Genomic DNA, 27,870 nt, shown 5'->3' on the forward strand with positions numbered 1-27,870 from the left:
TTCGAAATTACGAATAATGCACTTGGTAACCATTTCTCAGTGATTGACGATAACAGACTAATCCGCTAAGGCAGAAACAAGTGGGAGGAGCTTTTTGTTCGCACCGAGAACGAAGACCAGAAATTATCTGCGATAAGCCTACTGTCTATAAACTGTGCTGTCACGTAACTGCTTGAATTATGAAAGAATAACTACCTCAGAATCAAAATGGCAAATTTTAGCTTATTTTCCAAATAAGAACTGTCTATACGTTTATTTTTAGGTTAAATTTCATTCACAAATTTTGTACTTTTGCTCCCCCCCCCAATAAATTTATGTTCCTTTTACGGTTGAATTGCCATTTGAATTTAGTTCTGCTCGTATTAGGCTTAATGTAGCTCACTACTTTAGTTTGAAAAACTTTTTTTTTACTTTACTTTTGTTCGTTTTTGATTGACACGTTTTTTTTAACGGGTTTATTGGCTCTTTGTTATTGACAGTGGTAGTCACAATAGTAGTCATAGTAGTAGTGGTCGTAGAAGTAGTAGCAGCAATAGCTGTGGTAGCGGTATTAGAATAATTTACTTTTTGTAAAGTGACTTACTAATATTTAATTCTTCGATGACATGATCCCAAGGCCGACCCTAGACGTTTTTTGGGGGCAAGCGGACAATTAATCGGCGCCCTCCCTCCCTCTGGTAGACCAAAATATAATCATACGCCCTTAAAGTAAGGTGTGCAGGGTTTCCTAGCAAATAGAGCAACAATAAAACTAAATACACTTTTGGTACTGGTTAAGAATCCGGTAAGCGCGCGATAAGTGAATTTTCGTTAATACTAATAAAATAAAACAAAATAGGATGAAAATATAATAGTTTATGAAAATTTTTGGCTATATATGTGTGCATTAGGGGGGGGGGGGTAAAGCATAGCATATATTAAATACGGAACCTAACCTAACCTAAGTACCTTTTCCCCCCTAAGCCAGAAAAACTAAAGTTTAGATATAATTTCTGCAGTGAGAAACCCTTGTTTATGCTGCGTCAGACATTCAATTACAGGGTAATACCTATCTGATTTTTGCTTGTCTCTATGCGCGCTTCCCTGATTCTTAACCTGTACCAAACTTTTATTGTGCAGTATAATTCTAACTTAAATATTAAAATAGAATATGTCGATAAACAACAAGGTGATTTATTGAAAATGGGCAGTTAAAATATGATTCACAATTTATTGGTTGAACATGCTACTTATAAAACAATTCAACATACAACTTTTTATAATGAAAAACAAATTTTTCGAGCTTTTATGTTTGAAAACTCCTTGAGCAGTCTGTCCGTATTGAATTCATTAGCACGTAATTTTCAATGACAATGGATGCAAGCCTACTCAGTCGATCTTGACTCTGCGTAGATCTTAAGTTAGACAAATTTATTTGGTTTACTAATAATTACAAAATAAACAATATATACACATAACCACCCGGTGAGGGCTCGAAAAGCCTAATGATGGACGGCTGCAATCCTCTAATTCTCAACCAATAACAAAAATCATTTACAGAAAAACTAAAAAAAGCACAAAAACACTCTCTCAACTAACAAATAATACCAAAATTAACTACCCTTTCCCAATAAAGGTTTCTTAAACTTTACTTTAAATGATCCAATGTGTTCAGCTTCCCGAATGCCAGCTGGGATATCATTCCAAATAGCCGGAGCTAAATATCTAATTCCGCAACGTGCACATGTGGTGTCTCGGTACTCGACAACAAAATTATCCGCCTCCCCTATCGCATACCTGTGGAGCAAACGATTTACGCAAAAAAAAAATCAGTAAAAACTTTAGGACATAGATCATTCCAACATCGATAATCAAAAACAGCAGCTTGACAGTCGTGAATCTGACCAATATTAAGCACTCGTAATTTCTTAAAACACGACGCGGTACTATGGTGCATGTGCAAAGACCCAGATGCAAAAAAATTGAAACAACACAAAATGATATAATACGTCTCATATTTGGTCTTAGGAAACCCACAAGCACCAAGTTTCTGCTTATGGAGAGTGGATTAACAACAATAAGGGAGAGACGTAGCTTTCTCTTGATAAGACATCTTAAAAAATTGAATCAAATAGCTCACACACATTACATAATTGGTTAAGAAATCCAGCCATGTATAGAGGTATTGCAGATGAGTATGCCAATATTCAAAAGAAGTTCCCTGTACCAGCAAAGTCTATTGCACCTACTTTCCCCCAATCCCCTCCATGGAATTGGTCATTTCCCATAATAAATACTGAATTTTCAAAATGGAATAAAGATTTAACCCCCATTGCTTTTGTTCAGAAAAAATTTGCAGAACTTAATACAATTACCTATAAAAATCACTTCCAAATATTTGTTGATGGGTCAAAAATGAATGAGAAGGTTGCAAGTGGTGTTTTCCTTCCTCACCTGAAAATTGCAATGGGCGAGAGATTATTTAATAATTTATCTATAATGTCTGCTGAGTTAAATGCCATAATCATGGCATTAGAACACCTTAAGCAAAACCAATCTTTGATTGAAAATTCGAATAATATTATCATTTATTCCGACTCTTTATCAGGCCTTGAGTTGCTGGCCTCAGCTCCTCAATATAAGTTGGACATTGACACTTATCATTGTCTCAGTATTATTGATAATCTTGCTTCAAGTGGCATAAAAACTTACTTTCAGTACATTCCTAGCCACTCTGGCATAAGTGGTAATCATCAGGTTGATGAAATAGCAAAAAATGCTATAAATATTGACCAGCCAAGTGGGAGACCAATCCCAATTAGAGATATTTACCGATAGAGGCTATCAGATATTAATTTTAATAAGATTAATCCTATCCTTTCCCCCTTTCCCAATAAGTATCTTTCTAAAATTTATCATAGAATTCGTTCTGGAAAAAATGGACTAAATTTCCTTGCATTCTCATATAAGCTTTCTAATTCAAGTGGTTCAATTCCCCTGTCCCCTCTTTGCAGGCATTGTAATATGAATAATGAAACAATTGACCATTGCCTATTTGAATGTAATATGCTGACGTCTGCACAACATACCTTGCTTTCTAAACTGTTAAAATACTTCAAACACCACAAAATCCCACTATCAGCCAAGAGCCTAGCCAACTATACCTGCACACAGAGTATAGAAATCGACATCTATCATCTTATATTTGAACTCCTAGAGTCGAAAGATCTGCTGAAAGATATCTGAATATATCTAATAAATATGAGGCAATCAAGCCAGTAGCTCTGTAGCCCACAGAGTGAAGCAAAAGGAAAAGGGCTAAATAGTGTTACTGAAAAGCCCGCCTGCTGTTAAATAGAAGAAGAAGATGATAGTGATTTTTATGATAAATTGTGTTTTAAAAAATGCAGCACATGCCTCCTAAGTCCTTGTTGGGTCAATGGGAGACTGTCCATTAAACTGAGATTGAAGTCTCCAAGGAGCATACCTGACATTTAGAGATTTGACAATACGTTTAAGAAATTTGTCTTGAAAGATGGAGGAGGCCTATATATTACCACAATTATTGGTTTATCATTATTGGCAAAAACATTCAACAATGTAGCTTTCAAAAACCCTTTCGGTAATGAGGAATAAGAACTCCTCTTTTATTCAAGCTTAAAAACAGTTATGAATTTATCATATTATGAAAAACAGACTTTAGTTTTTGAACAAGAAAAAGATTTATTTAACTCTGTTTTGTACCCATTCAAAATTACCTTGCTCAGCGATATCTAGCTCCATTCCTTGAAAAACTGAGACCAGAATCCCAAGTTGGGTAAGTTGAACTCCACAATTAATCTGAAATCTTCAACAGTTTGTTTCAGGAACAGAAGATATCTGAAAAATTGTATATTAATAGTCTTTTTTACATGCTGGACTTCGAATAAGGATACTCTGATGATATCCCAACTAATATACCTAGTCCTGCCATAAATATTGATACAAGGTATTTAACTAAAAAAAAAAAAAAAACAAATTTTTGCATATTTTATTACTGATGTAATGAACTTCAACCTACAAAAAAGTATTTTTTTTTTTGTAGTTTGCGTTTGCCTGAACACACCGACGAAGTCTGTTAGGCCATTCATCGATCGCTGTACGGACGACATCTTGAAAAAAAATTGTCCACAGCTTCTGCCAGTGCCTCCTTCAATAAATCCAGATTATGGTGACGTCTTGTACCGACTATGCCCTCTAAAACTGACCACAATTTGTATTCAAGTGGATTAAGGTCTGGGCTGGCGGACAGCCAATCGGCACTGCTAATAAATGGGGAGTGTCCTATGACGTTGTCACTTCTTTACATTTTTTTTTTAAAACGGTGTTAAAACGGCAGCGAGAAATTATCAGCAGGATATTTCAATATATGTAGTGGAGCCCCCAAACCAAACCATGTTTCAAAATAGACCATGTATATTCCATAGGACTCTGAACCTGCACATAAGGCCAAAACTACTCAACAGTGGCTAAAAAATCATGTACCCAAATTTATAGTAGTGATCATTGACCGTCAGTCAGCCCAGACCTTAATCCACTTGAATACAAATTGTGGTCAGTTTTAGAGGGCATGGTCTATGCAAGACGTCACCATAATCTGGATTCATTGAAGCAGGCACTGGCAGAAGCTGTGGACAATTTTTCTGAGGATGTGGTCCAAACAGGTTCGATAAATGGCCTAACAGACTTCATCGGTGTGTTCAGGCAAATGGCGGTCATTTTGAATACTTTTTTGTAGTTTACAGTTCATTGTATCAGTAATAAAAAAAATCAAATAAAATAAGTAATTTAATTTTTTCAGCTAAATACCTTGTATAAATATTTATGGAAGGACTAGGTATATACATTAATTGCTTATGTCATAGGCCTAGGCCTAACTTAATATGAAGCCCATTTTCACCAAAAAATCTGACTACCCAGATGAGACCCCACCATCTCGGAAAAAATGACTTAAAAATATCATTTCCTAATGATTACAGTTAAATTTTCTTGTATCTCAAATTGTCTGCTCTTTCTGAAAAAAAAATCCTCTGAGACTCAGGGAGAGCAAGGGTTGTAAGTTAAGCCCTGGGGGCATATAATGTTTATTTAGAAAGGGTGATCGTTTAAACTTCAGAGAGGACTCATTGGATTACTAATCAGAAGTTTTAGTGCCTTTTTTTGGAGATTCAGAGTGATCGGAGGGTGGATACCCCCCCCCCCCCCCACACACACACACACACCTTGTTTTTTTCCCAAAATGTATCTGAAATAAATTTTGAAATGACCATTTGTTGTCGTAGAAACTTCGAAAGGGACTCATTCCATTGGAAATTGAAAGGACTAGTGCCCTTTTTAATAGTCGAAAGTGTTTTGGATGTCAACTAACATCCCTCCTAAGCCCACCATTTCCCCAAACACATCAAATAAAAATTTAGAGACAGCCATTTTGTTCAACGTAGTTGAAAGGGCCAGAAATTATGTATTTGAGGATGCCAGCCCCCTTACAGCCCTCAGGGCAAGGGTTCTAAGTTATACCCTGGGGACATATAACGCTTAAATAGAAAGGGTGATCACATAAACTTTGGAGGGGGCTCATTGGATTGCTAAACAGAAGTTTTAGCGCCTTTTTTGAGATTCAGAGTGATGGGAGGTTGGATGCCCCCTCCCCCCGCAAAACCTTGTATTTTCCCGAAATGCATCTGATAGAAATTTTTGGTATGGCCATTTGTTATCGTAGAAACTTCAAAAGGGCTCATTCGATTGAAAATTCCATGGGCTGGTGCCCTTTTTAATAGTCAAAAGTGATTAGATGGCAACTGACACCCCTCCCACGCCCAACATTTCCCCAAACACATACAATAATGTTTTTTTTAGACAGCCATTTTGTTCGACGTAGGCGAAAGGTCCGGAAATTATGTCTTTGAGGATGACACCCCCCCCCCCGCCCTCAGGGCAAGGGTTGTAAGTTATGCCCTGGGGGCATATAAGGTTTATATAGAAAGGGCGATCGTATAAACTTCGGAGGGGGCTCATTGGGGTGATACTAAATAGTTCTGGTGCCCTTTTCGAGATTCAGATTGATCGGAGGGTGGAATCTCCCCCCCCCCCACCATGGTCCTGTGTCAATTCTAAATTCTTGGTCAACCTTTCTAAGACCATAGGCGGGCGCGCCTTGTTTGCCTCTAATTCCAGGCAATCTAATGGTCCTATGTCAATTTTAAATTCTTGGTCAACCTGCCTGAGACTCTAGGCAGGCGTGCCTTTCCAAAACTAACACACAAGTATTTGTCCAATAAGAGAGTCCTACTTACTCCCGCCTTTTAAAAATTCATTTTTTTTTTTTTTGAATATTCTGAAGTAACCTGGTCGAAATGTTCGACAGACAGCAACAGGCCCTGTCGAAATATAGGTGATTCTGCAGAAACTTCACTGAAAATATAGGACAGGTGAGAAACAACTGGTGATGCAATTCAAGGGTCATCTGATGAAAACATAGTAGTCAAATTTACGGGTACTTTCTCAACAACGAAAGATTCTGATGACAATTATTTTGAATAATATTTCACAGGAAAAATGTTATTCAAAGCTTTTTTAAATTGCAGTTTTACTCAATTGATGCTAGATTTTCCCATCATCTGAGGAACTGCTACTTGGCCTCATATCATATTCATATATTTAAGCATTTGACTTGGTTGACCACAACATCATAATTTATTTATCACTGAATAACTTTGAAGTAGACCCTCTCTTAGTAAATTTCGTATATGTTTTCTTTCAAATAGATCCCAAGTTGTGAAATACAAAAATATTCCCTATGAACCCCTCCCTACTTAGCATGGAATTCCTCAAGTAACCTTGTTAGGACCACTCTTATTTCTAGTATTGATTAGTGAAATTGGTAATAGATTCCATCAAAGGTGTTAATATGTAGATGACCTGCTCATCCTTGAAGTATGTCACAGAAATATCAAAAGTGACCCCCTCAAAATCCTACCCATGTCTTGGACAAAGCTAAGAATTTACATATGAAGGTAAATTCCACTAAGTCAAATATAATGAAAATAAACTTCTTACAATTCTTGAAACCCACTTCCGTTTTCTTAGACCCTATCCCACCCAAAATGCTAATGAAACATGTGAAACACCTTGTTGTCACAAATTTCAAATAATCTGAAGTAGAACATGCGTATTTCAAGGATTCTGGACTTTCCAGACAGAGGTTAGTCAAAATTGAAATTTTAACGTAGATTAAAATGGCAGATTAACTTTGAAATGGCCAAATGTCGACAACATTTTCACTGTAAACAATAAAGAAATCTTTGCTGGGCCATTAAAGCTGAGAAGAAGTGGGCCATTCCAGAAAGCGTTTGGAGATGCTATTCTTGTGGCATAAATGCAACACTGTGAAAAAAAAATCATATGACCTGGGTCACACAATTACACTCCATATGATTATCAAATTTTGTTCCTGTACTTGCAACATTTTTTTCAGTTGTTTGCTTCTACTATTTGAATTGTGTTTCATATGTTTACACAACAAACAAAGTTGAAGAAAAATTAAGAAATAAAGTAAAAATAATAGGCATGTTGAATTCACCAGAACCCGCCCACAAGCATTCCCGAAGTATTTTGACACACCTCAAATTGGATTCCGACTTACATCAAAACAGGTAATTTTTTTTGTTCTATCAAACCTGTAGGCGACAACACTCCAATTTCAGAAAATCGGAGTTTTCTACCATTTTCTGATAAAACTTTTAATCAAACAGTTAGATTCCTATATGTTTTTCCTACATACTGAAACCTTTTTCAAACCAAAAGTCATTAGATTAAGCCTTCCAGAGTAGAAAGTGATTTTTTACAAAAACTGTCAAATCATTGAAGCTTTTGCCCTACCAGTACCACAAATACTACTATTATAACTATGCCTAAGGGTATGAAGGTAAAATTTTCAAGGAATTTGGAGGGAAGAAGGTGAACTGAGTCACAAAACGCCTTCTATATATAGTTTGTCAAAAGGGCATAACAACAACATCTTAGGACCAGTTTGGTGTCTGAAGTTGAAGCTAACAGGGCTTGCTGCAGGGGATATTGAACTAATCATAAGACAATATTTGCATCCTAACGCTACTGCTTCTGTTCATACTACTACTACTGCAGCTGTTATTACTACTTCTAAATGCTCTGGACATATACCTACTACAACTATTGCTACTATGTAAGCTAATGTGTCAACTATTAATGCTACCACTACAGTTACTGTTACTAATAATAATGAGAGTATTAAGGTGAAACTTTTTGGGAACAGTTAGGGAGAGTTTCAATTAAATGGAGGAAACTATATGCATGCAAGTTTTTGAAAGGGCATATAAGCAATATCATAGGCAGTACTGCTCTATAATAGTGAGAAATATCACTGAAACTTTTAAACTTTAGCTATTTTGTTTGGAAATTAAAATTTCTAGTGCCCTTTTTAAGAGTCAAAAGAGATTGGCGGACAAGAAGCCCTCCTCACAAGCCGATTGATTTTCCAAACACATCCAGTCAAAACTTTGAGACAGTCATTATGTATAGCATAGTAGAATGGTCAAGGAACTGTATCTTGAAATTTTGGGAATGTCAGTCACCGCGATTACACAATTGGCCCATTCTGCTTTAAATTATATATTACTTTAAAATTAAATCAAAATTCACTGTGTGTATGGTTGCCAATAAGGCACCTCTGCAATATATGGAGAATAACTGGAGGCATCAACTTGAAACTTTTAAGGCTACTACTATTAGTACTTCTGCTCTTACAATTTAAATAAATCAAAAGAGTGTAAGTGTATCCAGGTTGTCAAAGAGCATAGATAGAATTTTTCTAGAATGACATTAAGTTTTATTTTTCGAGTCAACATGAGGAGGTAAAAAATTAAAATAAACAATACTATTTATGTAAGGATTAAAACTTATTGAACAAGTTTATACAAAAAGCAAACAACATACAAACATACAAAAAGCAAGCCACACTTTGGATTCTTAAAGAAAAGACTATGTCACTAAAAAACAAACAGAAATTAATTTAGAAAACATTTCCCCCAAAACAAGCTTTTCAAGGACAAGTAATGAGCTTGATTAAACCAAAAATCAGCAAAAACAAATTCAAATAATCTTCCAAGTGCAAAACTACTACAAATCACCATCAATAAATAAACGAAACCCAAAACAAACAAAACTTACAATAAATACCTGATTCAAACTCAAGATGAGCAAAAATTACCATGAGTAGGGCTGACAACCCCCATGCCTTCTCAAGACCAGAACATAATTTGCACTTTACTGAAAACAAAATACATTTTAAATGTTTTCACTCTGTTTTACTTTAATAAATAAAAAAAACTATTGAAACTTTAATGAATAAATATAAATCAATGTATATTACACTGATATCCATGGTGATTTGTTTTTTTTATGGTTTAATGGTAGCTCTTTATTTTTCTTTAAAAAAAAATTTGTGGTGAAATTCTAGACAAGCTATATAAAATAATTATTTCGTTCTATAGTTTTTGGATATAAAAATAGGATAAAACATTGGTTCCACATTTACTATTTCATTGTAAATCCATCTTATAACAGTTATATAATTAAAAAACATTCACTTGTCATGATTTAGTTGAATAAGAAAAAAACAATTCTGCTATGTTTCCTTCTTATTCAATTAGAATTATTCAATTAAAACTGCTGTTTGACCTAAATGTAAAAAAAAATATCAGAGCCCACAGAAGAAACATTGAGGATGGAAAAATGAAGACATTGTTTTGAAAGTTTATATCCATCTTAATTGTAACAAATCATAGCTTGTGGATTATATGACTTTAACAAAATGGACTTTATAAGGAAATAGGGTAAAAGTACCAATGATTTGACACTTTTTGTAAAAAGAAAAAAACACTTTTTCTGCCCCAGAAGGCTTAATTTAAAGACTTTTGGTTTGAAAAGGGTTTCAGTATGTAGGAAAAACATCTACAAATCCAACTATTTGATTAGAAGTTTAAACTTTTTTCAGTAAAACGTACAAAACTCCGATTTTTTTTAAATTGGAGCGTTTTCACCTACAAATTTGACAAAACAAAAGTTACCTGTTTTAGACACAAGTCAGAACCCAATTTGACATGTGTCAAAATACTTGGGAAATACTTGTGGGTGGTTCCTGGTGCATTCAACATGCCTGTTCTTTTTACTTTATTTCTCTTCAACTTTTTTTAATGTGTAAATGTATAAAAAAATATTCAGATAGTCAATACAAAAAACTGAAAAAATTGCCTCAAGTATAGGGACAAAATTGGATAATCACATGGAGTGTAATTTCCCGTGGGAGTAATTCTCTATTGAGGAATATTCTGCGATAGCAGCTTTCCGCGGGAGGAGGGGGGGGGGTGTAGGTTTCCAGAGAAAAACTTCAAAGGAGAGAAGATTTCCGGCATGATTAGAAAAATATTCAGAAATTGAAGTCTTTTTCAAACGAAATTAGATTATGCTATTGAGGATTTTTCTGGCAGAACTGTCCGCGTGACATTTTCAACAACGATGGAGGTTTCGGGTGGGGGGGGGGGGGGGTTGCATGAAAAGAACTCTCCATGGCATACCTTTTGTGGGGGAGGTAATTTCCCATGGAGGGGGATTCAGATTTCTCGACATCACTTGAAAAATGATCAGGAATAAAAAATAAAAACAAATTTTGCAACTGAAAGTAATATTAAAGCTTAAACTGAACAGATATTATTCCGTGTATCAGGGGGATTGCCCCCTCCGAAATACCTCGCTCTTTACCCTAAAGTTTGACTTTTTGTCCCAATTTTTTAAGAATGACTCCTGAAATAACCTAAGGGACGGTTAATTAGAAAAAGAAACTTTTTTTTAAGTACTAAAAACTTTAAGAGTGAAAAGCAAGGTATTGAGAAAATGAACTGCTTCCCTCTGAAATGCCAAGGATAAAATATTTATTCCATAAAGTCATAGTAGATTTTGATTTATTAAAGTTAAATAAGTGAAAATATTTAAAATGTATTTTGTTTTCAGTAAATTCCAAATTATGTTCTGGTCTTAAGAAGTCATGGGGATTGCCAGCCCTACTTATGTTAATTTCTGCTTGTTTTGAGTTTGACTTGGTTATTTATTGTAATTTCTGTTCGTTTTATTTATTTATTGTTTGTGATTTGTGGTAGTTTTATGCTTGGAAGATGATTTGAGTTTATTTCTGCTCATATTTGGTTTAATGAAGCCCTTTACTTTTCTCTCCGACAAAAGCTAATAGCCTCATTTAGACTACTAAAATAAAACTCCTCCTTTTTACTCGAGTTTTGGGGTGAATATATGAAAGTAACTCAAATAACTTCTTTTCACTATGTGGATCAGTTGCGAAAATTGTATTTTATTGGTTGTGGTTTTATTTGTTTTTAGTTTAGTTTGGTTTTTTATCTTTGTTTCTCTTGTTCTGATGACGCCTAGTTGTGGTACAGGCGAAATATCCGCGTTGTGTTAGTTTCTTATCTTTTCTCTCTACTGGCCAAAGTCTCGTTTTGTTGCTTTTTTATTGAGTTTTTTTTTCTCTCTTTGTTAGTTTTTTGAAGTGAATATAAACTATATACTAAACTTTATTGATTCCATGGCTGATGAAAGACTAATAAAAGATTTAAAAAGTATATTTATCTGCTATTTACTAAACTGCTTATGAGTTCAACACCTAAAACACCATTTTGTTTTTTGTCGTGTGGGGTTTTCTGTTTCAGTAAAGCGTTAGTTTTGCATAATTCTACAAATAGATACACACATCACTACTGAACTTATTTGTACTATTACTATGGAAATATACTAAATTAACTTGGAAGTTATATTTTTGGCTAGTCTTGTTTCAATGTTGCTGTTAAATTTCATCTTACAAAACTCTTATTTTGTGAATCGGTTTTAGGAACAAAGAAAATCTCAATTACTAACGACAAAATGTCTTCCATGGAACTGGCTGGAATGGCTACAGGAATTTCGGATTTTCTTCAAAGAAGGGTCAGTTTTCTTAATATGATGCCTTACATATACGAAGCATTTAACGAGTCTTCGAATTTGTATGAACAGCTTCGAGAATTGATTATATCTGAAGCCACAGATATTATTACCATGCCATTACAGCACAGAGTCGACAATTTTGCCAATGATGTAGTACCCAAAATGTCTGCATGTCAATTTAAGGAAAACTTCCGTATGGAAAAAACAACCTTTGATCTATTATTCAGTTTTTTCCAAGCGCAAACGGACTTAATCAACAGCGTTTTCCCTAATGAAGCTGAAATGGCAAATTATGAAAGAGAACGCCAAACATTCACAATAAAAGGAAAATTTCCACTAACTTTTCAGAAAGCCCTTATGGTTTCATTATGGCATTGGGCAAATAGAATCACAATGCGGGAATTAGAAGTCCTTTTTGGGGTTGCCAAGTCTACTACATACTCATGTATTCATAGAGTAGTATTGATGCTAACTTTTGTGTCAGCCAAATTCATAAAATGGCCAGCTTCTGAGGCTGATTTCGACAGGATTGTATTGGGTTTTTATGAAAAAGCTTGTTTTCCTGGTGTAATTGGAGCCATAGACTGTACTCATATACCCATAATGCCTAATTTACACCAAAAAGAATTTTACACTAATCGTAACCGCTATCAAAGTATGATTCTGCAAGCAATTTGTACGACTGAAAAATTATTTATTGACGTTAACGTTGGTTTTCCAGGTTCAACTCATGATTCTAGAGTATTTAGGTCCTCGGCCATTTTTCATGATGTAACAACAAGTTTTGAACACCATTTTCCATCATCACACCATCATATTGTGGGTGATTCCGCTTACCCGCTATCAACCTGGCTAATGACACCATTTAAAGAGCCATCCCTGGGTTATCTTCAGGAAAACAGAAAAAATTACAATATGAAACATTCCCAAACAAGAATGACAATAGAAAATTGTTTTGCACTCTTGAAGATGAGATTTCGGTGCCTAAAGTATATTGAAACAAATTTGGATTGCACACCATATGTAATTACAGCCTGCTATGTACTACATAATATCTGTCAAACAAGTGGAGATAATTTATCTGATTCTATGATGGAGAACAGCATTGAGAGCTATCCAAATGAAACTAGTAGGGAAACAAATCCTTACAATGAGAGTAACACGTTGTTAGCAACGGAAAAACGAGAAAGATTAGTCTCACTTTTACTCAATGCAAAAAAATTTAGGTTAAGTGTTCATTTAAATTATTTACAAAAGCTCCATTTTTGTGCAGACTTTATCATCTTTTTTATTTCTGATATTACTTTTAGGAAGAAAAATGGAGCCACAAAAAGTTTTAATAGTATCTTACAAGGAAGAAACCAATGAATTTCATGTTACTGATGGTGAGTATGAACGTTTATTCATTTGGTCATTATTCATTTAGCATAGAAGAAAATGAGGTATAAGACTAAGGATACTGCAGTAGGACACTTAAATATGACAAACATCTAATAAGTGGACATAAAAAAAATCCTGTAGAGCAGAGAACTGAGACTGCAACAGTCCCTTAGCTCGAGGGAATGAACATATATTTATATAAAAATAAAAGACTGGTATTTAAAATTAAAACTATTTGTTTATATAATTTAAATAACAAAAAGGAACCTGGCTTTATAATTTATTTAATTTTACCTTAGTTTCTTGTTTTTACCAACATGTATACTAGATACAAACCATTTAGGAACAAACCATTTAAATGCATATTTAGGATCCTAAATATGTATTTGTTAATCAGTAATTAGTGCAGCAATTAGTACACAAGAAAGTTCGTATAATTATAGAAAACACAAAAAAAAACAGCTTAATAAGGGACAATTTTGGTAAAAATATGCCATCTACTTTGCTTGCATTGTAAGAGTATCCATGAGCCAATATATAAAGCCACTAAAATCAGAAATGTTTCCCCTGAGCAGAATGCTGGGAATTTTTGTATTTTCCCCCTAAGCGGATACGTTTTTTGTGTGTTTTATTAACATTTTTTTTCCAGGAGTGATTGTACTTACCTTTGAAAAATATTGAATTTTTTACAGTTATGTAGTATAAAGGTGTAAAATATATTGGTTTTTGGTATTCAAAATTAAATTAAAAATATTGAATTAAAATTTTTTATTTGATTTAATAAAACTTAATTTTAGTTTTAGTATTTTAATTTGAACAAACTACTTTGATAATGCGGTACTTTTTATAAACAATTGAGTCTAAAGGCATTACATATTTCAGTGTTTTATAACCAAGTTCAAAACTCAATTTTGTTAAAAAAATCTGTCCAATGCTTTTTTTAAACTAAAGTAAGGGGCAATTTTAAAAAAAATATAAACTACTCTGTAAAACAGGGGACAGTCCCCTTCTCAACACCTTGCTCATGAAACAAAATTTTTTTAGTGCTTTGAAAAATCTTATCTTTCCAATTGCAAATTTTCTTAAAAAATTTGAAAAAATCCAAACTTCACAGTAAAGAGTAAGGAGCTAAGGAGGAGACAGCCCCCTTCATATAAACAATAATCTGTTCAAACAGGTTTCAAATCTGTTCCTTGCTTTCATTTGGGAAGCTCTTTTTTATTTAATTTCTGATTGTTTTCCAAATCATACCCAAGCCTAACCAAGATGTACCAGATGTGTTGAGGTACCAGATCTTAAATCCCTGGTTAATTACTTTTAAAATGAGCACATAAATAATTTTATGTTGATTAGTAGCCTACTGTCCTATGTTTAAATTTGCAATATAAATTTTGGATAAAATTTGAATATACATAAAAAATTGGTGGTGAATAGTAATTTTGGTGAAAAGTCCTTATTAATATTACTACTAAAGAATTTTGGTTGTTTGAAAAGGAGTATTATTGTTTGTACAGATGGAAATTCTGAGAGTATTTGATGAGATTCTCTTGTGACAAAAAATTTTTTTGAACCTTTTCATTTTATTCAGTTGAATAGGACAATAAAAAGAACGAAGGTTAATTTGACAACTGGATAATAAGTTTAAATTTTGTTTTTCTTTCCCTATTCTATTTTTTTAATGTCTAAATATATATAGGATTTAAGTTTGAGGGGGAGAATTGTCCTGTTATGACAGAGATACATCTTACATGACCGGTATAAAATCAAAACGTGGTATCTATGCAGGCAGGATGATCTTTGAGCATGTCTACTCCTTCTCTAAACTATTCTAAGGCATAAGAAATTGCATAAAGACAAGTCTAGATGTGTTATAATCTACGGAAGCAACAAATCTTTCTGTAATTTTGCTTTTAGTTTGATTTTCTTTTAAGATTAAATGCATAATAATTAAATATACTATTGATTAATAAATTGATACCTTTGGCAGGAATCCTTGTTGTTTAATATTTACTGTATTTTGTTTCATTTTGCATGCAAATTTAATTGCTCTTTTTTTAAAAGTTTTTTCCTAAAAGCACTTAAAAAAAAATTATTCCTACGAAAAAATAATTCTGAAATATAGTCCCTGTCCCCCAAACACCACTGCTATTTTGGCATTTGCCCCCCCCCCCCCCTGGAAAATTTTCTGCCAGCACCCTAGCACTTAAAATGCAGTAATATTGTAACAAGACTGACTAAAATGTCCTAACCAGTATCAAAGCTAATAAAAGTATGCAGCTCAAAATTAAATGGCTTGGCAGGGGATTCATTTCTTAGAGAGGTGGTAAAAAATATATTTTTTGTTGAGAGGTATTTTTTAGAGAAGTCTGAGCACTGATATATGAAATGAACAGCAAATGAGTAAAATCAACTCCTAGCCACCATTTCCCTGCTTCCCCTATATCTGAAGATGTTCCTTCTGGCACCACTGGGTAATCAATAATAGAGGCAAAACAGAGGGTCAATGTGACAAATTGTTGAGAAGTCAATAATTTCAACATTAATGGTAGCCTATAATAAATCAATCTAAATTTACTTAAGATTAAAAATCCTTAATTAGCCCCTGTAAAAGTAAATTACTTCTAACAGTAGCAAAGTAATAAATGTTCTATTTGAAAAGCGTGGTGGATTAATAATTTATATATTTTTTTTGCAAAACATAGCAAACTTCTAGTCCTTTTATGTAAATGTTTGAACTATTCAAATATTTCTTTTGTTAAAATAGTTGGTAATTGCACACTAAATATCATTTGATTTTTAAGGAGATCAAGTATATGTTGAAAGTTGGGATGCTTTTGTCAAAAGATGGATTGACCCATAACTCATCATGAATAATACCAACTAAGAAGAAATAAGGACTAGAAAAGCAGATGAAGTATTTGAAGTACCATTGGAAAGTGCAGAGCCTACTGAGGTACAAGAAGTCTGGACAAGAGATTAAACAATTAACAGTGATAATGCTGCAACAAATTTATAACTTTCTATAATTCAGAGGGAGGATATCCAATTACAATTCAAAGGGACAAAGAAAACCAATGATTCTATCAACAAACTAATAGCTCATGAAACGATAAACAATGGAGTTTACTTGAGAAGGAATCCAATAAAAGAAAATAGGTAACAAATGGGGTAATTTAAAAAAAAAAAAAATAGAAAATACAATGATGCTTGCTGGCTGACAGGGTCATCTCCTGTTGATAAACCCCAATTTTTTGATGAAATTGATGCTATCTGGGGGAAAAATCACAGCATTAACCCTCTGTTACTTATCAACAGTAAGGAAACGCCTAGCATAAATACACTAAAAAAAACTTATGTCCAAAGCATCATATGACACTAGCAAAAATTTAGAAGCCTCAGCTTCAAGTTCTACAAATTTAGATAATTTTGAAGCCTTGTCTTCAAATTCATTCAATTGTGAAACCCTGGCCTCAACTTCATCAGCTTCAGACACAATAGAGAGGCCAAAGAGAGCAAGTAAATCACCAAACACAAATAAAAAGGAGAAAATTAATGACCTAGCTCAAATGCTGAAGAATGTAAATGAGATGGACAAAAAACGTTCCAAATTACAGGAAGCTTGCTTAGAAAATATGAATGAAATGAAAAATGACCTCAAACAGATGGTTGAACAAGGCAATCAATTTTTAAGTGTATTTAAACCTTTTGTCAGTAAAAAGAAAATGAAAAGAAAACATCCCAAATCTTCTTCAGATTCTGAATAATTTTGGAGCTTCTTAAGCAGCATTTGCAAGCATGCATAGCTAGAATCCCATGTTTAGACACATGTCTAGCCAGAATCCAATGTCTAGGGAACAACCGTTCACATGTAAAAGTTGGTGCTTAGCTAAAACTACAAATTTAGTTTCAAATTGTCATTTCGAATCAATCAACAGAGCTTATTCAGGCAAAACGTTCAAATATTATAATTCCTATTTTTACTGTCACAAGCTAATGGATGAGATAAGCAAAACAATTGCCTTAGTGTGCTTCATTATTATGTCTTGTGTTGTATATTTGCCTAAAATGAAAAAAAAAAACAATTAATGAGAAACAAAAATTAAATTTCATTTTACAAATGTAAACAAAAATGATGAAAATAGTGGATATTAACACATTCTGATTGGCTGTAATCAAAAATCCAAGACATTGAGTTCTAGAGGCTAGAACTCAATGTCTAGCCAAGCGCCTTGTCTAGCATGTTTAGCTAAGCACCAAATTTTACTTGTGTACAGTTGTTGCCTAGACATTGGATTCTGGCTAGACACAGCATTAACCCTCTGTTACTTATCAACAGTAAGGAAACACCTAGCATAAATACACTAAAAAAATTTATGTCCAAAGCATCATATGACACTAGTAAAAATTTAGAAACCTCAGCTTCAAGTTCTAAAAATTTAGATAATTTTGAAGCCTTGTCTTCAAATTCATTCAATTGTGAAACCCTGGCCTCAACTTCATCAGCTAGCTTCAACACAATAGAGAGGCCAAAGAGAGCAAGTAAATCACCAAACACAAATAAAAAGGAGAAAATTAATGACCTAGCTCAAATGCTGAAGAATGTAAATGAGATGGACAAAAAACGTTCCAAATTACAGGAAGCTTGCTTAGAAAATATGAATGAAATGAAAAATGACCTCAAACAGATGGTTGAACAAGGCAATCAATTTTTAAGTGTATTTAAAACTTTTTGTCAGCAAAAAGAAAATGAAAAGAAAACATCCCAAATCTTCTTCAGATTCTGATTAATTTTGGAGCTTCTTAAGCAGCATTCACAAGCATGCCTAGCTAGAATCCCATGTCTAGCCAGAATCCAATGTCTAGGGAGCAACTGTTCACATGTAAAATTTGGTGCTTAGCTAAAACTACAAATTTAGTTTCAAATTGTCATTTCTAGCCAATCAACAGAGCTTATGCAGGCAAAACTTTCAAATATTATAATTCCTATTTTTACTGTCACAAGCTAATGGATGAGATAAGCAAAACAATTGTCTTAGTGTGCTTCATTATTATGTCTTGTGTTGTATATTTGCCTAAAATGAAAAAAAACAATTAATGAGAAACAAAAATTAAATTTCATTTTTCAAATGTAAACAAAAATGACGAAAATAGTGGATATTAACACATTCTGATTGGCTGTAATAAAAAATCCAAGACATTGAGTTCTAGAAGCTAGAACTCAATGTCTATCCAAGCTCCTTGTCTAGCATGTCTAGCTAAGCGCCAAATTTTACTTGTGTACACTTGTTGCCTAGACATTGGATTCTGGCTAGACACATGTCTAGACATGAGATTCTAGCTAGACACACTTGTGAGTGCTGCTTTAGTGTTGTTAGCATTTAGTTTGGAACCTTTAAGTAAGAAGAGTTGCCCTACTCCAACTCCAGCCACATTTGCTTGTTTTCAAGTGATTCAACAGTGATTTAATAATTTTTATAATTTCCTAAGCAATTATTTTTTAGGGCACATTATTTGTTTGTTTTATAATTATTAGGTTACATTTACATCTGGTTTAATGAAAATATATTTGGATTTTTAAATTATATTGCATTGTTTTATTGGTAGTAAAAGTTTGATATCTTCTTTTCAAGATGATTCTAGAATTTGGGCACTTGTGCATTTTATTATACCCACAAAAGAAGTCAAGTTTGGTTAATGCTAATGAAATATAATAGCCTAAATATATTGTATAGCCTACAAGATTCCATAACTGACCTAGGGACAAGGTAAAAGCATTACTCAATTCTTTTTTTTGGTTTTTACACTTTTTCTAAGTTGCCTAAAATAAGCAATTTGATTACAAATACAATCCTTCCATAAGGATACTAAATATAGGCCAAGGATGTTTTGTTTTGTTGGCATTGGACCCTCAAGGATGTAGAAAATTTTATTTTGTTATTTATTGTTGGGTGATAGGAGGGTCACTGTTTTGTGTGGACTGTTGGTGAGTTAACTTCTTTTCCTTATATATTTATAAATTAGACATTGTTGAGTATTGTTTAGGCCAAGTTTTAGTATTAGTCTATTATTCTATGTTGTTTCCCAAATAACAGGCCATTGAGCCCTTTGGGATATTGTTTTTGTTATTTATGGAAATAAATGGAACTTGAACTTGGATCAAAAAGTTAAAAGACAACACCAAAAAAAGAAGATTTTTCCTTTGTGATATGCAAGATGTTTTAACCCAATTTTTTTTTTCAACATTTCACCAGCAAATCCCAACCAGCCTAATCTTATTTATCAGCCAATATCAACTTCCTAAACCTATGCCTACAGCCAATAGCCTGGGACACAATATATTGTGTCCCAGATAGGGGGCCTGTTTTCCATGTTTAGGATAAGTATATTTTGATCCAAATACTTGTCAAAGATTATGCATTGGCCAAGCACTGGGGGATTTTACCCAATGTAACCTATCCCCTATAGCCTAGTCTAGGCTTTTTTAGTTTTATAAAATTTTGCCAGAATCTTAAAGAAAATTTCACATAGTCCTAAGGGTGACTCATTCACACAGGGTACGTAACTGCCTTAGTTTCAACAGCACTTTCCTATAACCAACACAGTTTACATGTAGACTAGCCTGATTTGTTAGGCTAGCCTATCAACCAGGTAGAATCATGATAAGAGACCAGATAGAATCATGATGAGAGACCCTTAGTGAAATTTCACTTGTAAATGTGACAAGAAAACTTGTTAAATGAGACTAATTACACATTTATGGAGAATATTCACTTCCAGCATAAAAATAGACTTACCAACATAGAAACGCTATGATTTTTTGAAAATCACGGTAAGTTCTAAATAAAACACGAGAAATTCCCTCATTCCCAAAAAGTTACAATAGCTGCGTTTTTCATCTCCTGGAAGGAACTCCTGGATGTATTTTGGTCGTTTTTTGCTATCTCCTGGGGCCTGGAGCAATAAGTTGTCCGTTTTTCATCTGCTGTAATGGAACGATGGAGAAGATTGCTCCCAGGAGATAGGAAGCACCTTTCTCCTGGAGCTCCATCAGAAGAACAGCGCAAACTTTGAAATTGAGAGATTATGGAATTTACTGAAGGAAGACTTGTTGGCCTGGAGAATAACAAATTTGTCATAATGTGTTAGTACCTTCAGAAAATTGTTTTTGGTATGATCACTGTTAGATGAGATGTTGTTTACTTTGGTATATAAGCTGCAGTGCTTCCACTTTTTGATTTTGATTTTCCCTATTTTAATACCAATTTTCCCTAAAATTCCTCGTGTTTAGGTCTAATTTCTCCCTAGAAAAAAGGATATTTTGCCCTAGATTTCCAACGAATTTACACAAAACAAAAAGCGCAGCATCAAATTGTAATTTTTTTACTTCAGATAATGATAACATATAACATCTTTTACACTTCAAATAAGTGTCATCTCCAGCACTTCACATGTACCGTTTGCCTTGGTCTTGAAGCCAGCGACAGCTTTCGGTATGCTGACAGTTGATGAAGTTTTATCTTTGTTTTTCAACCAGTAATTGACTCGAATAAGTGAGACTAGGGTGACATTATCGAGACTATTTCAGATGTCTGTTTCGATCAATTTCAGGAGGCTGAACAAACGTTCAGCTGGAACGTTGCTAAAAGGTAACGAGAAGATCAGCGATATGCACTTCCGCAGTTCCAGGTACCTGATTTTGCCACTATGAGTCTTCAGACCAAGTATCTTCTTCCAGTACTGCTCCACTGACAGGTCTTCAACTTGGGCATCACCCAAACGAAGTTCAGTGACATCAGTCATTGCTTGTGACCTCCATTCTATGTCCGTTTTCTGGAGCAAACACTTTTCTGTGAGAATAGGAAATCTCACAAATAGTGGCCTTAGAGATTTTGGATTCAAATTTCTTGCATTCCTTGGTTCAACTAAAGCCAAAATGTCATAAATTTCGTCTTCAAACTTGAACTGGTCTTTGATCTGCTTGATTAGGACAATATAGTATTTTCGACACAACTGGTAAAAGAGATCAATGTTATCACTTGGCTCTTGAGCATCTTCGAGTTCTTGCATGGAGTCGGTTGCAGCTATTCCCACATATGTCTGGTTTAAAGGCAGGTACTCACTTGAAAGGTAAGGATTAAGTTTGGTAAACGTACCAATACTGCAAATATTGCAGACACTTGCCTTTAGGGAGTGAAGAAGTGGGAGCTTGGATTGAAAAACTGTATTGAATTCGTTGGAGAGGCCAAGAGAGTAGTCCATGAATTCAAGGTATGGCTTTGTCAACTTGCTTTGTAATGTCGACAAGATAAGGTCATTTGTTGCAGTTGGGTCGTCAAACGTGGTTTCCACGAAATACTGAATAAGAGCAACCCGTTGCTCAATAAGCCTCTTTACGCAGGCCTGAAGGGATAACCAACGGGTCTGTCGAGGAGCAAGAATTCGGTGTGCTTTGCATCAAAAGAATTCCTGAAATTCGGCATACTTATCTCGCCTGGAAAAGTGGGCATAGATATTTCACACCAAGTCTTCTAGTGTCTTGGGAAGTGACAAGCATGCATAGGATGAACATAAGTGAATAAGATGGCATGAACATTTCACATTCAAGATGTGGGGCACCATGATTTTATAAGCGTTGAAGCAGATCTGTTGGCTCCAAACATGACATTAGTTGTATCTGCACAAAATCCAACAATATTTTGCCAGGGAATCGAGTATTTTTCAATGACTTGTTTGATGCGGTTAGTCAGACCCTCAGCCAATCCATCATTACACTTAACCCTGTCTAATAATTCAACATGAAGTGTTAGATCTTTCTCGTTAAAAAATATTACAATGATAGCTAGTTGCTTATCAGCAGTACAATCAGTGGTTTCATCAATTATCAGAGAGAAAAAAGTAGTTTTGAGCAACTCAACTAACTGGTTCTGCAGCACCAACAAAAAATTCTGTCACAAAATATTTGTAGCTTTCTGTTTACCCAAAGTGACCCCTGTCAGGGCCTGGTCTTTTGGAAATAATTTTCTTAGGAGAAGGATCAAGCTGTCTGCAAGATGTAATGGCAGATTATGTTCTGCCAAAAATATGTAGATGCGCTGTTCAATTTCTTTAGAATAACTGCCTACAGTCAGAAGTTTTTCAATGCTGCCACTGCCAGACTTCCTCTCAATTTCATTGCTTGTTTTTATGTGCTGCTTGGTCAGAGCATGCTTGGTCAACTCTGATTTCCCACAATACACATACTTCAAACAGAACTTACAGTATGGTACATAAGTCTTATTCTTTGACTTGTTTGACACTCTTTTCTCTATCCAATTTTTGAACATTGGTAACTGAAGCCACTTGTCAACAAACTTTTGCTCATATGTTGTCTTTTGGAAATTCTGACCTGAACCCTGCTTTTTTTTTGGGGGGGGGGGGAGTGGCCAGGAGGTGAACTTCAGGAACATCATAATCTTCATCATCCATTCGTTTTTAAGGACTAGACACAATTTGAAGATTATCTTCCTCTGAGTCAGTACACTGGCTTTCAGACGAACTTTGCATGTCTATAATCCCAAGAAAAAAGTATTTTATTAGTGATCAAAACCAGTCTATTTCTATAATTACTTGTAAAAGGATAAAAAATAACTAGATCATGCTAAACTATGCTCATGGGCATTAATGTACATATCCTCAATTAACTTAAATTACCTCATGTATAATTTGGGTTTGCAGTATGGAGGACCGAAAGTTTGCAATGGTTGCATTGCAAAAGTTTGCAAAATCAAAACGAAGTATGCCTAGCTTGATAAATGATAATCTTCAGATTTGGAATGACACTTTAAATGGAAAAGGAAATTTGTGACCCAATTCTTCACTAGAAGAGCTTTGCTTTGATGTCCTCTAACCAAGGAGGGACCAACCCAAGTATAAACAACACAAAAGAAGTTTTTCTCTAAACCTAGCTTAACAGAATACTTTAACTTGGTATTTTCAAATTGCTGCAGTCTGAGGCAAAACAGTAGATTTTACATGATTCCAGATGGCAAGTGGCAGGCAGTGGACATTAACAAAAGACTAGGCTAATTATTATTGTTTTATTTTTATCAGATTAAAAATAAGGATACTCAGAGCTAGTTTGAACAGAATGTAGGGTCCTTTATAGACTGTATGGACTGCAAATTTTGTCTGCAAAAAAGCCACAGTTTGCACCAGCACCAGAATCTGTCCCTAACTTTTGGCAAAGAAGCCACATGCTGTACAGGAGGGTGACCTTAGGTTAGCGTCATTCAGGACTGTACTTGCTAGAAACAAGTCTTTCAACTTCCATAAATGTTTTGTGTACTTGCTTCTGCAATCAGAACATAGCTGGAGTCCAGGTCTATCTATTGGTATGTCATTTCCTGCCTTGGTTTTTGAGCTAAGCAATCGAGAGTTTCATTTTGTGTCAGGACAAAACATCACTACCTGCCATTTATCAAGTTGAAAATTGTATTTTCATGGTTTAAATCATATTTTCTTATTTCTTAGTTAAATTGAAGCCCTTCTGACCTGTTTAAAATTGCTGCAGTCACAAAATCAATAAGAATATCCATTTTTTGTAGCATAATTACTTTTTCTTTTTTACTCCTAAAGAGGTCAGATGTGCTCTAACTGGAGTGTACAATCATAGAAGGGAATTTATAACACTGAAAGAAAATTTTAGCATTGAAAAATTACAGTTGTTGCCCTTTCACCCATCGACCTAGGTCACCTCCATGTATCCTGCCTGTAGCAACATCCACTTTATTGCTAATGTTAATAATCTTTGAGACAGATATCACAGGTAACACATACTGATGTTGGTGTAAACTCTGACTTTTTGCAGACAAAATTCTGTGATCCCCACTGTTTTATAGATTAAGGACCAGATTTATTTCCACAGTTTTAACACAATTATAGCATAGGTCTACTCAGGCCACTCAGGATTCTTTCAATCTGCTGGTGACCTCTTTTTCCCATGGTCTTGTGCAAATCCACAGGGGACCATCCAAATGGAGCACCAGCTGCCTTTGTAAAAAAAAAAACAGTAGTAAAATTCTACTTTAGCTACTTTTGACTATCTTGGAAAGGGGTTAGGTTAAGAAAATGAAACTTTTAGGGATGGGTCTACAGGCTAAAGTATGTCCTGGGAAGATATTTTGAAGTATCCACCTCCACTCCTTCTCCCTCTAGAGGGTCCTGACCTTTGATGACCTTTAAAAATATGTGAGTTATAGAAGTGAAACCTTGCAAAACAGATCGGCTTAAATGAAGTACAACAAAATTGTTTTCAGCTTCACAACTTTGCTCAATCCCAATTTATAAGGTTTTAAAGATATGCAAATACATTTCCTAAATTTTGGAAGTAAACTATTTATATGTCTTAAAATTCTTCTCAAATAACTGAAATTGCATTTTCAGAGCTAAAGCCAGAGAAAAAGAAACTGATTACTTAAAATTAGGGTAAAATGTTGTTTGTCAAAATTTCAAACCTGTCATGTAGGCAAATTTCAGGACCCTCTAGAGGGAGGAGTGGAGGTAGATACTTCAAAATACCTTCCTGGGACATACTTTAGCCGGTAAACCCATTCCTGAAAGTCTCATTTTCCAAACCTAACCCCTTCCCAAGATAGCCAAAAGTAGCTAAAGTAGAATTTTACCAAAACAGCTCATCATGGAACACATTTACTGGTGACCCCACTCCGGTCCAGCTCAGGTCAATGCAACACCCTACTCAGCTCACCAGTGAATGAATTACATGAGCTATTTTTTACAAAGACAGCTGGTGCTCTATTTGGACAGTCCCCTGCGGATTTGCAGATGAACACAGGAGAGAGAGATCACCAGCAGATTGAAAGAATCCCTAATGGTAAGTGCATAGGGTGCAAGCTCCTATTCTACAATTGCTGCATAGCCTAACCAATACTCCCTTATGTCGGCAGTTTACACCAATCAAAGACAGCGCTTAAAAATAATATAAATACTAGGCTACCTAAACTACTAAATACCTAATGAGTAATGAACGTCATTCCGCACTTTTAGATTTGTTTGAAATTTCGTGCTGATTTTCACGACATAAGGCAGTGTTGCAAGAAAAGAATTTTCAAGAGGACCGAGCCATATGCAATCTGTGAGAATATTTCAGCCTTCACTTGAAAAAATCTAAATTTCCCTGAATATCCCTAAGAACCCTTAATTTACCACAGATTCCCCTGAATCCCTAGATTCAAAATAAGTGTCCATAAAAGAAGTGATTTTCCCCTAAAATAGGGTAATCTCCCTAGAAGTGGAAGCCCTGATAAGCTGTAGTAAGATATTTAACTTTGTAAGTGAGGAGATTAATCAGAAGGTTAATGCATTTTTCACATTGTTGTAATAAGCTATTTTACCTTATTAAAACCCAACAAATCAAAAAAATACACTGCAAAAATTATACAAAGCTAACATTTATTTAACCTAGATAAACAAATGTGGGTAAAACTCTATTTAAGCTACTTTTGACTATCTTAGAAAGGGGTTAGTTTAGGAAAAATGAAACTTTCAGGGAAGGGTCTACAGGGTAAAGTACGTCTTGGGAAGGTATTTTGAAGTACCTACCTCCACCCTTTTTCCTTCCAGAGGGTCCTGACCTTTGATGACCTTTAAAAATCTGTGAGTTATAGAAGTGAAACCTTATGAAATAGATCTTCTGTTTAAATAAAGTAAAACAGAATTGTTTTCATCTTCAAAACTTTGCCCAATTCCAATTTATTAGGTTCTAATGAAATGTAAATGTATTTCCTGAATTTTGGAAATAAAACATTGATATGGCTTAAAATTATGCTCCAATAACTGAAATTGCATTTTCTGAGGTAAAGCCAGAGACATAGACTCTGATAACTGAAAATTAAGATAAAATGTTGTTTTGTCAAAATTTCAATGGGTGACCTGTCATGCTGGCAAATTTCAGGACTGTCTAGAGGGAGAAGGAGTAGATGTAGGTACTTCAAAATACCTTCCCAGGACATACTTTTGCCTGTATACCCATCCCTGAAAGTTTCATTTTTCCTAACCTAACCCCTTTCTAAGATAGTCAAAAGTAGCTTAAGCCCACGTTTGTGGTTAATCCTAGGTTAATTAAATGTTAGCTTTGTATAACTTTTGCAGTGTATTTTTTTAATTTGTTGGATTGTAATAAGGTAAATAATGTTAACTAGCTTATTACATCAATGTGAAAAATACATTAACCCTCTGATTAATCTCCTCACTTACATAGCTAAATATCTTGCTACAGCTTATATACCAAAGTGAACAACACCTCATCTAACAGTGATCAAATTAAAAACAATTTTCTTTAGTAGAATTTTACCCAAATGTGTTTTGATGCAAACGTGCAACCAAGTAATTCTGATTAGCCGTGCATAAAAGGGAAATAGAATAGAGGTCTATATTGCTATCTTTTGTTGATACTTCTGTTAAAGGTGCAGATTAGGTCCTCCTGAAGTGTAGGGTGCAGAGATCAGTCAAGACACAACATTTTTTGTATTGTCAAAAGATTTCAGAACTTTGTTGAATATGATGGTAATTCGAAATGAATCATCACTAAAGCCCTGTCTTAATTGGTAACTAACATGTATTAAGCCTTACACACGTTAAGAGCCTTAACACATCAATTTGATTAATAAAGTTCAAGTAAGTCCGTAAAAATAAGGACTTTCTTCTAGATTTCCTAAATATATCATTATCATCCTATATTTGAAATTAACCAAAAAAACTCATTTCTCAATCTATGCTATTCAGTAAATGGTACTGTAAGGTTACAGAGATGCTGCCCAGTAGATTCAGGATATTAACAACAAGTAATTTTTACTGTTTTTGTTTCTGGCTCTATCAGGCACCCTATCCTATAGGGGTAGCTAACCTTGCTAATCTACACCATTATAAAACAACTGTATATTATTCAGTTTATCAAGCTTTGCAAACATACAGAACTGCTACCCATGCAGTAAAGGTGAAGAGTTGCTGTGCAAAGGACTAATTAATGCATAAATTGTCTTGCATCTTGCTTCTATTGAGCTGCATCACTGCATTTTTACTTCATGGGGAGCACCAGTAAGAAGTTAGTTGTTTATATTCTGGTTCTACTGGACAGTATCTGTGCAACTGTACAGCAGAATTGACTGAATGATATACAATAGGAAATAATTTGTTTTTATCAGGAGGAAATAATGTGCAACTTTATCCTGGTTTCAATCATACTCTGTTTAGTTTTGTGACAGAATGGTTTTGTCTGGCATCTTTTCAGTACTGATCTTTCTATATTTGTCTTTTATTTGACTTTTCATAAGATACAGTTGTGTATATTTTATTTATCGACTCTCACTTCATGCAATAAGTATTTTTCTCTAACATTTGTGTTTATAAGCATTCCTTTACCATCTGATTTCTCATGTATAATTAATAGTTTCT

At 34.4% G+C, this 27,870-nt stretch overlaps 1 protein-coding gene across 5 annotated transcripts in view; it reads right to left on the reverse strand.

Moving 5' to 3' along the window:
• Positions 1-25,465, reverse strand: part of LOC148953265 (uncharacterized) — a 50,958-nt gene extending 25,493 nt beyond the window's left edge. For 2 of the 5 annotated variants that reach the window (XM_089088439.1, XM_089088433.1), the window contains exons 1-2: positions 9,223-9,323; positions 3,738-3,858 (exon numbers count right to left, since the gene is read on the reverse strand). In XM_089088439.1, the coding sequence (XP_088944565.1) occupies positions 3,738-3,762 (25 nt within the window). In that variant the 5' untranslated portion in view covers positions 3,763-3,858; positions 9,223-9,323. Of the gene's footprint in view, positions 1-3,737; positions 3,859-9,222; positions 9,324-20,216; positions 20,236-25,430 lie in introns of those variants that run through there. The other 3 variants (XM_089088434.1, XM_089088436.1, XM_089088435.1) reach the window with 3 other exon arrangements.
• Between the last annotated feature and the right edge of the window lie 2,405 nt (positions 25,466-27,870).

The sequence above is a fragment of the Artemia sp. Qi Xiang Cuo genome, chromosome 4 (genome assembly GCF_049724085.1).
Source record: "Artemia sp. Qi Xiang Cuo chromosome 4, ASM4972408v1, whole genome shotgun sequence".
NCBI classification, from domain to species: Eukaryota; Metazoa; Arthropoda; class Branchiopoda; order Anostraca; family Artemiidae; genus Artemia; species Artemia sp. Qi Xiang Cuo.